Genomic DNA, 16,766 nt, shown 5'->3' with positions numbered 1-16,766 from the left:
ATATTTAACAAACTCTTAAAAATATTTATATTTTTGTTTTCTTTTTATATTTTCGAATATATTAAAACGTATTTTTTACAAAAGCGTATTTTAATAAAAGTAAACTAAAAATAAAAATCTTTTTGTTTTTTATATATATTAGCGTTGCGCTTCCGGCTTTTAAGCTATATGTTCCCCGGCAGCGGCGCCAAAAATACTTGATATTTAAAGCTAAGGGGTATAAAATACTATTAAATTTTACAAGGAAATACTATTAAATACGATACAATTTTACTCAAGATATTTATTTATTTATTGAATGGATATACTTAAACCTTGCTACAACACTTATAGGCAGTGTACCTAATCGTACAGTAGTGTAGTTTTTAGTAAGTCCGGTTCGTTCCACAGGAAAAATCTTTTAATCAAAGCTTAACGCTATATTAGTTTTATTTTATAAAAATACAAATATATATATATATGTAATATTATTATTATAAAGGGGGGTTTTACCGTTTAATGACCGGTTTGTCGATTTTAAAACTTTAGTCACAGTTAAAACAAAATGTAAAATATTAAATAAATAAAAGACTTAATTTAAAGTGTAAAGTAAATAACGATAATGAAATTGCGATAAATAAAAGTACGATAAAATAAACTTGCGATAATTAAAAAGTACGATAATTAAAAAGTACGATAATTAAAAGTGCAATTAAATACAATAACAATAAATAAAAGTGCTATAATTAGAAGTGCAATTAAATATAAAATAAAGGAAATTAAATATGAAATAAAAGAATTATGCTTATTTAAACTTCCGTAATCATGATGTTTGACGTGTTGATTTTAGTTTTATGCCCATGAGTTAATTGTCCTTTGTCCTGGATTATTTAATATGTCCGTCTGGTTTTTGTCCATAACAGTCCATCAGTCATAAATATAAAGTGCGAGTGTCCTCGTCAAATTATCCTTATACCCGAAGTTAAATATTCCAACTAATTGGGGACTTAAACTGTAACAAGATTTTAATACTTTGTTTAATAATTACACCAGGTTATCGACTGCGTGTAACCCAAGGTTTTAATACTTTGTTAACAATTATACCAAGTGTCCTTGTACATAATTTCACCCCTGTTTTAATAATTCTAGTGACTATTAATCCATTCCCGTGTCCGGTTAAATGAACGATTATTCGTACATATAAATATCCCGCCCATCGTGTCCGATCGAGTGTATATGGTTATTTATAGGGACGTCCAATTGTAAATCTTTATATTAAAATTAACAAACTATCATTTAGTTAAACAAATATAAAGCCCATTAATAGCCCATAGTCTAATTTCCACAAGTGTCGTTCTTTTGTCCAAACCCCAATTATGGTACAAAGCCCAATTACCCAATTTTAATATTTTTAGCCCAACATCATGATTACTTCGGATTAAATAAGCATAATAATAACTTAGCTACGAGATATTAAATTAAAAAGGTTGAACATAACTTACAATGATTAAAAATAGCGTAGCGTTACACGGACAGAATTTCGACTTACACCCTTACAACATTCGCTAACATACCCTTATTATTAGAAATTAAAATTAAAATTAAAATATAAATATAAATATATATATATATAATTTACGTATGATGAAGAAGGAAAAAGATGTGTTTTGTGGTGCACCAAAGCTCGATTTTTATAGGCATGTGGGCTGGAACTGTGCACCATGCGATCGCATGGATTTATGCCTTCCAGGCCATGTGATCGCATGGCCAGCTGGGGAGACTCAAAAGTCTTTATTTTTTTATGCCGACGGTTTTTAAATATAATATAATATATATATTAATTTTAAGAATTAATTATATATTATATTATATTCATGTGCATAGTTGACTTGAAATTTTTAGTCCGTTGCGTCGAGCGTTGAGAGTTGACTCTGGTCCCGGTTCCGGATTTTCGAACGTCCTTGCAAATAATTTAATATCTTGTACTTTGCGTTTTGAATCTTGTACTCTTGTAATTTTGAGACGTTTCTTATCAATAATTGGAACCTTATTGATTGTATTTTGTACTTTTGAGCTTTTTGGTCGTTTGGGTCTTCAATTCGTCGAATCTGTCTTTTGTCTTCACCTTTTATTATTTAAACGAATATCACTTGTAAATAGAACAATTGCAACTAAAAGCTTGTCTTTCTTGAGGAATAATGCTATGAAATATATGTTCATTTTTAGCATTATCAGCACTGCCATACATAACCGTTAATAATCAACTAGCTTCTATTATGTTTGATACGGGTGCTGATAGAAGTTATATATGTAAAGACTTTAGTTCTAAACTAAAATGTGCATCATTGCCTCTAGACGATAAATATACTATTGAATTAGCTAATGGTAAACTAATAAAAGCCGATAAAATTTTCCATGGTTGCGAAATAAATCTCGCTGGTGAAACCTTCAAAATTGATTTGATACCCATAGAATTAGGAAGTTTTGACGTAATCATTGGTATGGACTGGATGTCCAAAATAAGAGCGGAAGTTGTTTGCGCTGAGAAAGCGATCCGCATCCCTCGAAAGGATGAAACGTCATTAATGATTTATGGGGAGAAGAGCAACTCGAAGCTGAACCTTATTAGCAGTATGAAGGCCCATAAACTTATAAGAAAAGGTTGTTATGCTATTCTGGCACACGTGAAGAAGATCAATACCGAAGAAAGAAGCATTGATGACGTGCCGGTTATAAGAGAATATCCCGAAGTATTTCCAGAAGAATTACCAGGGCTACCTCCACACAGATGTGTAGAATTCCCGATCTCATACCAGGAGCTGCACCTGTAGCCCGATCCCCATATAGACTTGCACCTTCAGAAATGCAAGAATTGCAAAACCAGTTACAAGAATTATCGGACCGTAGATTTATTCGCCCCAGTTTTTCACCTTGGGGTGCTCCTATTCTGTTCGTCAAGAAGAAGGATGGATCTATGAGGATGTGCATAGATTACCGGGAATTAAACAAATTAACGATCAAGAATCGGTACCCATTACCGAGGATTGATGATTTGTTTGATCAATTGCAAGGATCAAGTATTTATTCTAAGATTGATCTACGCTCCGGATATCATCAGCTGAGAGTGAAGGAAGAAGATGTTCCTAAAACCGCGTTCAAAAACTGTTACGGTCACTATGAGTTTTTAGTCATGCCTTTTGGATTGACTAATGCTCCAGCAGTATTCATGGATCTAATGAATCACATCTGTAGACCGTATTTAGACAAATTTGTCATTGTTTTTATTGACGACATATTTATTTACTTGAAGAACAAGGAATAACATGAGCAACACTTAAGACTGGTACTAGAGGTACTCAAGAAAGAAGAACTGTACGCAAAATTTTCGAAGTGTGATTTCTGTTTATAAGAAGTACAATTTTTAGGCCATGTTGTCAGTAAACATGGAATTAAAGTTGACCCTGCCAAGATCGAAGCCATTAGTAAATGGGAAACACCGAAGACTCCAACACAAATCCGCCAATTCTTAGGTCTTGTTGGTTATTACCGAAGATTTATTCAAGATTTCTCTAAAATCGCCAAACTCTTAACTGCATTGACTCAAAAGGGAAAGAAGTATGATTGGTTCACGGAACAAGAATCCGCATTCCAGTTATTAAAGAAGAAGTTAACGTCTGCACCCATTCTGTCATTACCGGAAGGAAATGATGATTTCTTGATCTATTGGGACGCTTCGCGCCAAGGTTTATGATGTGTATTCATGCAATGCACAAAAGTTATCGCATACGCTTCAAGACAACTAAAAATTCACGAAAGGAACTATACGACGCACGATTTGGAATTTGAAGCAGTAGTTTTTGCACTCAAAATATGGAGACACTATCTATATGGAACCAAGTGTACAGTATACACCAACCATAAGAGTCTTTGGCATATTTTTGATCAAAAACAACTCAAAATGAGGCAACGTCGCTGGGTAGAGTTATTGAACGATTACGATTGTGAAATCCGTTACCACCCCGGAAAGGCTAATGTAGTAGCTGATGCCCTAAGTCGGAAAGAGAGAGTAAAACCTCTTAGGGTCCGAGCTTTGAACATTACAATTCGTACTGATCTCAAAAAGCAAATTCAAGCAGCACAGTTAGAAGCTTTAAAAGAAGAAAATGAAAAAGGCGAAATGAGCAAAGGGTTAGAAAAACAGTTTGAAGTAAAAGCCGATGGAACCCTGTATTTTGCTGGTAGGATATGGGTACCAAGACATGGTAACCTAAGGAAACTAGTACTGGATGAAGCACACAAAATGAGGTACTTTATTCACCCAGGAAACGGGAAAATGTACCACGATCTTAAGAAGTTCTATTGGTGGCCTAATATGAAGACAGAAATTGCTACTTATGTAAGCAAATGTTTGACATGTGCGAAGGTCAAAGCTGAGCACCAAAAGCTGTCAGGATTACTGCAACAACCAGAAATTCCTTAGTGGAAATGGGAAAGAATAACCATGGATTTTATTACGAAATTGCCAAGGACTGCAAGTAGTTACGATGCTATTTGGGTGATAGTTGATCGTCTAACTAAATCAGCTCACTTTCTACCAATAAAGGAGACAGACAGTATGGAGAGATTAGAACACTTATATTTGAAGGAAGTAGTTTTCAGGCATGGTGTACCTATCTCCATCATATCTGATCGCGACACCCAATTCATATCACGTTTTTGGCAGTCATTACAAAAAGCATTGGGAACTCGTTTAGATATGAGCACCGCTTATCACCCACAGACAGATGGTCAAAGTAAAAGAACAATACAAACATTAGAAGACATGTTACGGGCATGCGTCATTGACTTTGGAACCAGTTGGATCGACACTTACCCTTGACAGAATTCTCATACAATAACAGCTATCATACGAGCATCAACGCAGTGCCATTTGAAGCACTTTACGGTAGAAAGTGCAGATCTCCTATTTGTTGGAGTGAAGTAGGAGAAAGACAACTTACTGGACCAGAGATTATTCATGAAACGACCAAAAAGATCATTCAAATACAACAGCGATTGAAAACGGCCATGAGTCGCCAAAAGAGTTATGCTGATGTAAGAGAAAATCGCTAGAATTTCAAGTGGGCGACAAAGTCATGTTGAAAGTGTCACCCTGGAAAGGCGTTGTACGATTTGGTAAATGAGGAAAGCTAAGTCCTAGGTACGTAGGACCCTTTGAAATCACCGAAAGAATTGGAGCAGTTGCTTATCGATTAAAGCTACCGCAAGAACTTAGTAGTGTTCACGACACATTTCACGTGTCAAATTTGAAGAAATGTTTAGCTGAAGAGGATGTCGTAATTCCTCTTGACGAAATACGAATCAATGATAAACTCCATTTTATCGAAGAACCTGTTGAAATCATGGACCGTGAGGTCAAACAATTAAAACAAAGCAAAATACCGATAGTCAGAGTTCGTTGGAACGCTAGACGAGGACCCAAGTTTACTTGGGAACGTGAAGATCAGATGAAGCAAAAGTATCCACATTTATTCACTAATATCGCTTATAAAACAGGTACTACTCAAAATTTCGGGACGAAATTTTCTTTAACGGGGAGGTACTGTAAAGACCCAAAAAATTTCATAATAATAAATTAATTACAGATAAAATGTTTCCGACACGATAAGCGACCTATTATGCTGAATCTTAAAACTTTTTGAACTAGTTTACACATTCATGTACCTTTCGATTTTTTTTGACGATTCAAGAACGTCATAACCTGTGATAATTATATAATCGTTTTATTTTATAATGTAAGGTTTTTTTTTAAATTTATAAGAAGAAACGCAATTAAATAAAAAAATGTACAAGTAAAACACTATTTGTTACAGTAAAATTCATTTGCTACAGTAAACACTATTTGTTACAGTAAAATACTATTTGCTACAGTAAAAATCATTTGCTACAGTAACACTATTTGTACAGTAAAACACTATTTGCTATAGTAAATATTATGTCGACGAACTAGCAAACAAAACAAAGTGAGCTGGCCATGCGATCGCATAGTAGATACACCAAAAGCCCATGCGATCGTATGGGGACCAAAAATACTATTTGTACAGTAAATATTATGTCGACGAACTAGCAAACAAAAGTAAAATAAGCTGGATCAGGTGGCCATGCGACCGCATGGCAAATACACTACAAACCCATGCGATCGCATGGGCTACAGGAAATGAAAAAGTACTATAAATACGCCAGTTTGCTCGACACAAAAATGCACACCTCTCTCTGCTTCTTTCTCTCTATATTTATATTTATATTATAATTATAATTTTAAATTTAAGTTTAATAATAATAAGATATATACGAGGGTGTTTTTAATTCGGGTTTCAAACCGTTTTAAACTAAGGAAATATTGGGTATTGTTCGGGGTATTGTTCTTGAATCCAAGGCCAATCATACAGTCGTCAGCCATCATTACGTCTACGCAATTTACCTACAATATTGGATCTTAATATTGAACCGTGAGTTTATAGATCCCTTTTTAATTGCTTTTGCAATCTATATTTTTGGGCTGAGAATACATGCACTTTATTTTAAACGCAATGGACACAAGTACATACTTAATTCTACACTGAGTTAAACCAAAAATCCCTTAGCTTTGGTAACTAGTAGCTGCCAGTACATAGGATATGGACTGGTGAGCGCGAATAATTGTATATGGATCCATAGGGCTTGACATCCCCGTCCGAGCTAGAGCGCTAGCCTTTTAACGGACGTATGTTATTTGAGTTTATGACACGTTGGTTTGCGTGTATTAAAACGAATAGGGTAATTATCATTATAACGTTAAGTTTAGTTACCAGGGTGCTCTGTTACGTAGAATCTATTGATAAACTTTTGATGAAATCTTGTGGTCTATCTTTATATACTTGTGACTCGAGCAATTAAACCTATAACTCACCAACATTCGTGTTGATCTTTTTAGCATGTTTTATTCTCAGGTCCTGAGACTGCTTCCGCTATGATGTGCTTGTTGTCTGCATGGAGTCTCTCATGCTTTGTATAAAGTTTATTGCATTTGAAACAAAACCACGTTGTGTAATAAATAAATTGACAGTGATGTCAACCTGTAAAATAAAGACTTATGTATTTTGGGGATTTGCTTATACCTAAACACTCGCCCACATGCTTATAACTTTCTATGTTTAGAAAGTCACTTATTTAATGAATGTAATATTTTATCAAAATGTATCATATAGAGGTCAAAACCTCACTGTACAATCATTGATTAACGTGTCGCGTCAATAGCGATTTTGACGGGTCGTTACAATAACATATGCACATAACTATAAGTGATGGTAAACATCTTGACATAAATATACAAGTTCACTAATCCACACTTACTCTAGCAAAAGACCAAAACCAAATAAATCTTAAAACGAAAGACGTAAACTACACGGTTAGGACCACGATCTACCGCAAGTCAGACCGTGGAGGTTTGCACACAGATTTATGAAATCGGTTACACGGTCAACTCCACGGCTGACCATGGATCGACCGTAGAAGCTTTTGTCCCAAATTCCACCGATTTTAGTTCGACTACTTCGGGGCATCTACAATTCATGAAACCTGTTGAAACATGCTTAGAATAGTTGCCTCCTTTATACCCAAAGGAGTTTTGGTCACTAGAACACTAATCTTGGTTAATCACGCCTAATGACACCTTAATGATGATTAAGCCTTGATTAAGGATAACACATAAGTGTTTTAGAAAAACATGTACATCTAAAATATATCTAGACATTCTTAGGATGGTCACCAAGTGCCAACCAAGAATTGCTCCTTCCTTGTACATGTGTTGGATATTAATGTATACTTATACATTAATCTTGTAAGTGCTACTTTGCAAGTAAAACTTACATAGCCTTAGCTTGATGCTATGTTATCACTATATGTTTAATTCTAAATTATTTAGTGATATTTTGCTAGTCATTACATGAATGTTACTTGACTACTTGCTATTTATACATGTGTATTATTTGACTATGTGCTAAGTGCTAAATGCTAAGTAGTTATTTAATATGTGTATGCATGAACCATGTCTTGCTATGTGTTACAAGTTGGATTCCACCAACTATTTTTTGGACTACTTCAATATATGCTTGTGCTACTTGGATAATGCTTAAAATGTCATAATCTAGTAATCTTAAAAGACAATGAATAATTAACACACATAGGTTTGCTTAAGTCTAAAATTAAGTTTATGAATTAGTTTAAACTTGATTTAACTTGATGTCTTGCAACATGCTTAATTGTTACTACTTGCTTAAATTGTCAAGACATCATTAACACACTTAATTAATTACAAACAAGTTCAATTTTGAATACTAGCATGCTTTGTGATTAAAGTGGGTTTGTGTTATCAATGATATGTTGACCAGCCAATAGAGATTTAGCAAATGTGTTAATTACAAATAAAGGATTATGACAAAACTGAGATTGCCTCAAATGATTATCATTACTTGTATCCAAGAATGTTAGACTTTCCACTTTGAGCATGATAAGTCAGTATCAAGGCAATACATCCAAGGTAAATGGACATTTAATGCATATAGTACTTGTATATGATGTTGGATATCTTTTGCAGGTGTTAAATGAAGTAAAGTGTCCAAAGAGTGATGTCCAAAACTGATTCAAAAGGATACATATTTTGGACTGGTCCGCGTGCGGTCGACCCACGGTCGACCGTGGGTCAAAATCCCAGTTTAAGCTATCGAATGCTTTCTCAAAATCCGCCTTAAAAATAAAACTTTTTTTCTTCCGTCCCACTAAATCATTTATCAACTCATTGGCCACGAGAATACCATCTAGTATATGTCGACCCTGAATGTATGCACTTTGTTCTTCACCAATTAATGAGGATAAAACTTCTCTCAAACGTAACGATAATACCTTGGATAAAATTTTGTAATAACTCACTATGAGGCTTATGGGATGAAAATCACCAAGGTTTAGCGAGTCTTTTTTCTTAGGTATCAATGTAATAAATGAAGGGTTGCATCCCCTCGATAGTTCCCCACATTCCCAAAAATGATTAATGGCTTTCATAAAATCTTCTTTAATAACCTCCCAAAACATTTTATAGAATTTGATATTCAACCCGTCCGGCCCCGGAGCCTTTGATCCGCCACAACTTTTTATAGCCTTGAGAATTTCGGACTCGCTGAACTGAGCTTCAAAAAAGCTGACTTTATCCTATGTTAACCTGCTGAAACCCGTGACATTTTCAATACTAAAGGACATGTTCGTATGCAAGGAAAATACATGCTTGAAGTACTTAAAAACTTCTTCTTTAATGATCAACAGATTTTCACACCACAACTCATTTACATTCAGACCCCGAATAGTGTTTTTGTTCAATTTGCGATTAATGACACCATGAAAATATTTACTGTTTTCATCACCCTCTAGCGCCCACTTAACTTTCGCCTTTTGTTTGAGGATATTTGCCATTTTTTTGTCATTTCGCAACCATTTTTTCCTTGACATCATCCACTCCATTGTTTCAGAATCATTAAGGGCTAACACATGTTTACTAACAAATGTTTACTAATAAATGTCAAACACCACAAACTTCAAGGGCTAAAGTGAAACTTACATATTTCTAATTAAAAAAACTTAAAAAAAACTCACCCAAATCTTCGCTCGCTCGCCACGCGTTAAATTTTTTCGAAACCACGGTTCAACTCGAAATAATTTTACGAACACAACGCAACTACCTATACGCAAATATCTCGGGCTATTATTCATTCACATTGTTTTTTTTAATATTATGTTTTTTCTTAGTGTCCGTTCTGGCCTTCCGCTGCTGAGCACGGGGGCTCATTTACTAGTTTACATACAATAAACACACATATACATTACTAAATTTATACTCCTTATGAATTAGTTTTACTCGAACCATTTGAATATATCGGATATATCTAACACTTCTAATTTTAATCTGTTAATCTATTATTCGATTTGTGTAATGATCTATAATTCAAATACTCCTCCAGTTAACCCAATATTTGTTAGGAAACCCGATTAGGTGAGCCCAAACAAGACAAGATAACCCAAGTTATCTAACCCACTTTCAACAAACGAAAAATATAGTGATAATCGTAACACAAGCAAGAATGATAAAAACACGGGAATTTAACGTGGTTATATGCAATCGTTTGTGATTGCTTTAGTCCACGGCCAACCAAAGAGTGTTCTTATTGATTAAATTTCGTGGTGGTGAGTTTACAATGAGTTATAATCAGGAACATTTATAGGAGAACAAGAATACATAAGCATGCTTCAAGTAATCATCAACTAGCCATCTTGATCCTCTTTACACCCTTGTATTAGCATGATCACAGCTCTAAAACAAGGTGTAAAGTAGCCCGCATGCACCTAAAGTGACAACTTGGACAACCAAATACGGATCCCATGTGCAAAAGTTGATCAACATGCTGACAGCTCACTGCCAGACAACGTGCGCGCCGTGCACACTTAAACGTGCGCGCCGTGCACTCTTGATTCTTCGAGCAAACCTTCTGATCAAGTTTCACCTAGTGCGCGCAGGGTGCGCGCCGCGCACCATCACCGCGCACCATCATTTTTCTCTGTTTTTGCACTGTTTCGCTCTGTTTCACGCTTACCGAAATCTGCAAAATCCGTGCAAGTGTTTAAACAGTTTTTAGTGACACTTTTTTTTTCAGCTTTTGTTTAAATGTCTCCACACCTCAACAATATTAGATTTAGATCGGATGATTATTCGGGTAAAAATAGAAGTGACACATTAATATTTATTGATACACTTAAATGTTGGAAAGTAAAACCATAGTCTATCCGCTTTATCGATTTGCTTACCCTGTGTGGTTGTGTCGTTGCCTTTTTAATGAACATTATTTATATATCTGGCCGTTCTGATTGTCGTCCCCAACACGTCATGGCATTAGTAGTTTGCTTTGGTGATTTGCTTTTGTCAAGTTTGTTTGTAGGTGTTTGGGTCGTTTAATGTTGCTAGTGGTGTCGGTTTAGCTTTGTCGTTGCTTGTTGCACTTTTGTTTAGCCTAAGTTGGTTAGTTGTGTACTTGTGTTGGTTTTGCTCTTTCTAGGCTCGTGTTTTTAATACCGGGCAAGTCTTGTAATTGTTCTTTGAATTTCCATGAAAGTTTTCTAGTTCTATAAAAGTTCTATTTTTTTCTCCCTAAAGAACAGACTTTAAAAGAAAAAAATATATCCAATATTACCCAGAACTCAAAGTAGAATTATACGGAGTACTAACAACGTATCAGACAAAAATTTACTACTCCGTATCACTGTTGTTCAAAACTGTAACAAGAGACTGAAAATTGATTCAAAAAGCTATACAATATATCACTTTTACCAATTATGGAGATTAATCTACCCCAAAAATGACAACAAATTATCAATTTATCATACACTACCAAATACAAATACAATTGTCCAGGGCTAAATACTCTTATCACTTTAGCCTTTAAAAATATACAGTAGTAAAGTTGATTGCTACTGATTATGCATAATAACCTAATTAAGCTGTGTCAAAGTCACATATTTTGCCCATACAGTTTTAGCAATACTAACATGTTTCACACAACAATGTACTTATATTGGAGTCTACGTACAAGGCACTTTTGATATATCGATATGGCTCATACGACATGTACCAAGTAGATGTTCCGGTAATTCTTCTGGTGTATTTCCCTGCATTACAGATGGATTATTATAGACCATAAACAATACATTCGATTAAAAAACAAATAATTACAAAAGTGTAGTTAATGCAAACTTTAGTTTGTAACAACAGTTTTTCCTTATTACTGATCACTAGTGATTTGTTTGGGACGGATTATATATTATTCAACGAGATTAAAACTGATTACCTGTATAAGAAAGGCGGCTTCAACTATTAAGTTGTTGAAGGCACTCAAAACTCTGTTTGCCACCTTCTTTGCAATCATAGATGAGCCAACATCTATATCTAGCTATAATCACAACACAATTATTTCAAAATTATGCATCAATCAATCAATATATATACTCCCTCCGTCCCACTAGAAGTGTCCACTTTGACTTTTAGTAGTCTTTCTATATCAACTTTGACTTTAAATATTGTTGTTTGTGTTATATAATACATCATCAAAGTTATACCAATGAAAACACATTTAAAATTTAATCTATTCATATAATTTTCATCAAATATTATATAACACAAATAAAAATATTTAGAGTCAAAGTCGATGAAGAAAGACTGAGAAAAGTCAAAGTGGACACTTCTGATGGGACAGAGATGTTATAGCTAAAGGCAACAGTTACTATTCACCTTTTTACCAAGGTAGTTATATTTTTCCAAAAACTAATGCAACAAACTTAGTACTTCTCTGTAAAGAAAACAAAAATCACACAAACTTTGTATTTTTTGACCGTTCCATACTACTATACAGACTTAATATCAAAACAAAACCCGAAAGTTTAATAAATATATGAGAAAAAAGTCGTTCAAATCCGTACTCTCTGAAGAAGAAAAAAAGTTGCCTGCCGTATTAAATTGCGCAAAGCAGGATTTTTCATAATTTGGTTAGAAAGCGCCAACTATGTTGTATCAAATGATGATTAAAAAAATCACCATGTTGCATATAGACATAGAAAGTGAATAGTGTGTTACATTATCATGTGTCATTACTGTTGGGTGCAAACCATCTCCAACATCAAAAATTGAGAGAAATAATGCATTACTTTTCTAAATATTTGTTTTTTTAGAGTGGAACCTAAGTGTGCTTATATGTTGAACATGTTGTTGGGCTGAATAAATAGTCCTAACAATTACCTCTAAGTAGTTCTTTCCGCGAACATATTGAATCTTGAGAACTTGTCCTAGCAAGCAGGGTCTATTTCCAACACTTTGTTTTATAATCCATGGTCCCTGAAACAAGATTTTGTAAATGAACCATTTCCATAAATGATAACTTTATCTATAAATTTATTTGTTCATTTATATATTTAAGGAATCCTAAATATATTCAGGATTGACTATATATACCAACCTTAGACACACGAGGTATGAGCTTAAATCTTGCATTCCTATATTCATCATCTCCGTCTACAAAGTTTTGTAGCAACGGGACATCTTTAAGAGGAGTAGTTGTTGCATAATAGAAAGCAATGTGGAAAGTTGTCGTTGGTCCCGGGATCTATCAAATCGTTTATAAGACCCGTTCAACACATGGATTAGATTATATGGAGTAATTTATATTGGACAAAATATCACGGATGATCATCTGGTTTGTATCGGATTACGCTCGTGATTTTTGTGCTTTTTTCAGTCATGGATGGTCCTTGTGGTGCAAACCACAAGTAGCATCTGTGGCGCAAAAAAAACAAACCACAGGGATCACCAGTGATTCAAGTGCAAACCACAGGGACCATTCTTGACAGAAATAGGTAAATGGACCATGAGTGTAATCGGATACAATCCACCTGAACCATCCGTGATATTTTGTCTTTATATAGTTAACCAAATGAGTTAACTACTTACCTGCATATTCACAATGAAAAAGAAATCTGGGCGATCGACGGCTGCAAATTTCTGCACAACAATTGTAGAGCTAAGTTTATACAAAACTTTTAGGGAGTATTTTTTATCATGATAAAAAGGTAGAAGGTTTTTTCTCTGTTCGGGCTACTCAGGAGGGCGAGTAACCGACCCCGTATTCTGATGTACGGAGCCTAACATGATTACTCCCTGTCTATTTTCAACTCTTCCCTAACCACCACAAAATATTTATTTATCATGGTAAAGTTTCAAAAAAAAAAAAAAAATTCGTCTCAACCTGACAAATGCTACCAGAACGGCCAGCAAAATCCTCTTGTTTGGTGTTTGATTTCAACATGTTTGATGCAACAAGTTCCATCAATGTGCCTTTACCTGTAACCTGTACAGAACAATTTTTTTTTACATCTCTAGATAAAAAAAATACAATATACAATAATAAATAATAAATAAGCGTTAAATAAACCATTAAATTTACCTTTTTACGATCTTTCAAGTAAGTTTTTCCACGAATTTGAAACGATGAGGCCTCAGCAGCTCCCCAACTATTCAACAGCTCACCAGTTGGATCATTAGGAAAAGAAGCATCATTGTTGCTTAAAAAACTATCTTGCCACTCGATATCCTCCAACGATGCACCACCCTTTTTCTGCACTGTAGTACACACCAATTATTCTAAATAATACATAGCTAAATTATGATATAGAAACAACAAGTTCACTTCGATGTTTGTATTTAATAAGGATCACCTCAAGTGAACTAACCTACTGAACCATGTAACTTTCTCAAGAAAGCAACAGCAAGCGAGAACTTGGGAGGAGGAATATCGTGAAACTGTGAAACAAATCGGCCAACATGAAAAAGTTATGTAGCTTCAAATGGATATTACATTGTGAACATTCATAAGGGTGTACTAAAAACAATTAGCAACATAAATAACATAATTAAGTAGTGTACTTAGGTCATTCACAACCATGACAAACTTCCTTACCCATTGTCACATCAACGCCACATCAACACTTTCTCACCAGGACTAATACATGACTAAATTACTTTCAACCATAACATACTTCCTCATAAAAATTGAGACCCACTATATTATTGAATTAAACAAATTACAAGCATTAAAGCTAATAGAACAAGTATAAAACTAACATTCCGTCCTCAAATGTGCGTGGGGAAGAAATAGGGGAGGACAAAGGGTGAGGACTAATGGAGGGCTAAGTGAGGACTAGACAATGCCAATGGAGCTCTCGAGGAAGTGAATGTGAGCAATGAGGGCGAGCTTACCGTTTTGCCTTATACCCAACAACTTCTATGTGATGTACACTTACCCCCTATTTAAGGTACCAGAACTCTATTTTGGTTATCAAATTCACGATTTTGATCACCTATTGTGGCAAACGTTTAATAACTGGCAACCAACACTGACTCAGTTGGTTGTCAATTCAATAATGTGTAGGCATACATAGCGGTTGTGGCTATGGAGGTGTTGACTTTGGTGGCAAGATGTTGTCACCCATTACCAATTAAGATACGTTTTATTAACACAAAATTACATGTATTGATAACTCAACAATTGTGGTTTACTATTACACCCGAATTTGAAACCAACAACCACTTCTAAATCTAAATTTTTTATGGTCACTTAACTTTTTAAACATTATATAACAAATCTAATAAGTTTATGTCAGTCACATGCAAGAAATTAACCGAAAACCCAACGATAGCTGACAGACTATCTCCTCAACAAATAAAAAAGTCATTGTTAGGTTGAAAAAAGTTTGAGTACCCAACAACAATTTGCAACATGAAGTGATAAATACAAGTAGTACCTGAGGGGATGAATGGGAAGAATCAGACCAGCTATTTTCAGAATGTGTTTCTTCCATGGAATCGCAGTAACTATAGTAATCATCGTCTTCCTCTTTTTCTCCACGGACCGAAATGTTTGGAGGAACATTTTCTAATTCAGTCATCGTATCCTCCTTTCTTGAGCTTCGATCAACGGTCACAATAGCTTCATCGCAATCAAACATGTCATAATATATAGGCCGAAACAACAATTCAACATGCAAATATAAAAGTTTACGCATTCGCAATTATGTTGTGCATATATCAACAATTTATACATTACACTCATGAATGCATCTTGTCAAATGGACATCTGAATATATACCCGAAGATTTATAACGATAGAAATGAAATTGAATATCATGATCATGAAAATAATCAAATATGAATGCTCATAAGAAATATAAGACAGTTTGCAATTTTATCAAGATAAATAAGAAAAAGTAGCTAAAAAGTCATTATGCACAAAAATGTATATATACCTCCGTTGCAACGGTCTCTCTCGTCCGGCAAAACAATGTCACCGGAGAGAGTCAAAGATGGGTGATCCTTTGGAGAATATTTATTTATTTATTTTTGGTTTTGTTTATCTATTATCTATCAAGATATCAAAATGAAGATGATGAATCTAGGGTTAAAGTATAAAGTTATGCACAAATATTTTGCGTTCGCGCGCAAACAGCGCTATTGTTATTTTCATTTACATTAACTAACTCTAAAATGTAAAAAGTAGTATATAGAAAACACCTATTATATATAAAATTAAAAAAGAGTAGCTATGCAAATATTATAATTAATATATCCATAATCCTCTACCAACCAAGAGGTGAGGTTGTGAGTTCGTGAACATTAATATATATTTGTTATATTTCAGTACGCTTATAACTACCTTTAGTGGCCTGGTTCAATATATTCAAATTGAAAGAACCAACAAAAGAGAGATGTGTTGTAGAAGATATAGGAGAGAAAGAGGTTGAAGAGAGGTGTGATGTATTTAATGTATATGTGTGTTTTTGTAACTTACATTATGCACATATATATAGTACAAATTTTACTATCCATATTTGACTAATTACCATCCATATTTAACTACTAAATTTACAACACTCCCCCTTGGATGGTAATTTTTTTAAAGAGCAATTAATACTGCCTCGTTAAAAACCTTGCTAAAGAAAACCTAGTGGGATAAAACTTTAGCTAAGGGAAAAAGAGTGCAGCATAGAGTTGACTCCCCTTCAAGTAGACAACGCTGAGTCGTCACATCTTTTGAACTTGCCTCATGCCAATATTGTGAACGTATGTTTTGAAAACAGCGATTGACAGTGCTTTGGTATAAAGATCA

The 16,766-nt window shown here is 34.5% G+C and overlaps 1 protein-coding gene across 1 annotated transcript; it reads right to left on the bottom strand.

Annotated features, from left to right (window-relative positions):
• Positions 1 to 11,590: 11,590 nt before the first annotated feature.
• Positions 11,591 to 15,609, bottom strand: LOC139892323 (protein ENHANCED DISEASE RESISTANCE 2-like). The gene is made up of 9 exons (XM_071875388.1): positions 15,406 to 15,609; positions 14,335 to 14,404; positions 14,049 to 14,224; positions 13,851 to 13,952; positions 13,556 to 13,606; positions 13,065 to 13,211; positions 12,848 to 12,943; positions 11,904 to 12,005; positions 11,591 to 11,724 (listed from the first exon to the last, which is right to left on the bottom strand). Exons 1-9 carry the CDS (start codon positions 15,607 to 15,609, stop codon positions 11,638 to 11,640), a joined length of 1,035 nt encoding a protein of 344 aa, XP_071731489.1. The 3' UTR covers positions 11,591 to 11,637.
• Positions 15,610 to 16,766: the final 1,157 nt, after the last annotated feature.

The sequence above is a fragment of the Rutidosis leptorrhynchoides genome, chromosome 1, assembly GCF_046630445.1.
Source record: "Rutidosis leptorrhynchoides isolate AG116_Rl617_1_P2 chromosome 1, CSIRO_AGI_Rlap_v1, whole genome shotgun sequence".
Lineage (NCBI taxonomy): Eukaryota > Viridiplantae > Streptophyta > Magnoliopsida > Asterales > Asteraceae > Rutidosis > Rutidosis leptorrhynchoides.
Note: the sequence above shows the minus strand (reverse complement) of the source record. Positions and strands in the feature narration are given on the sequence as shown.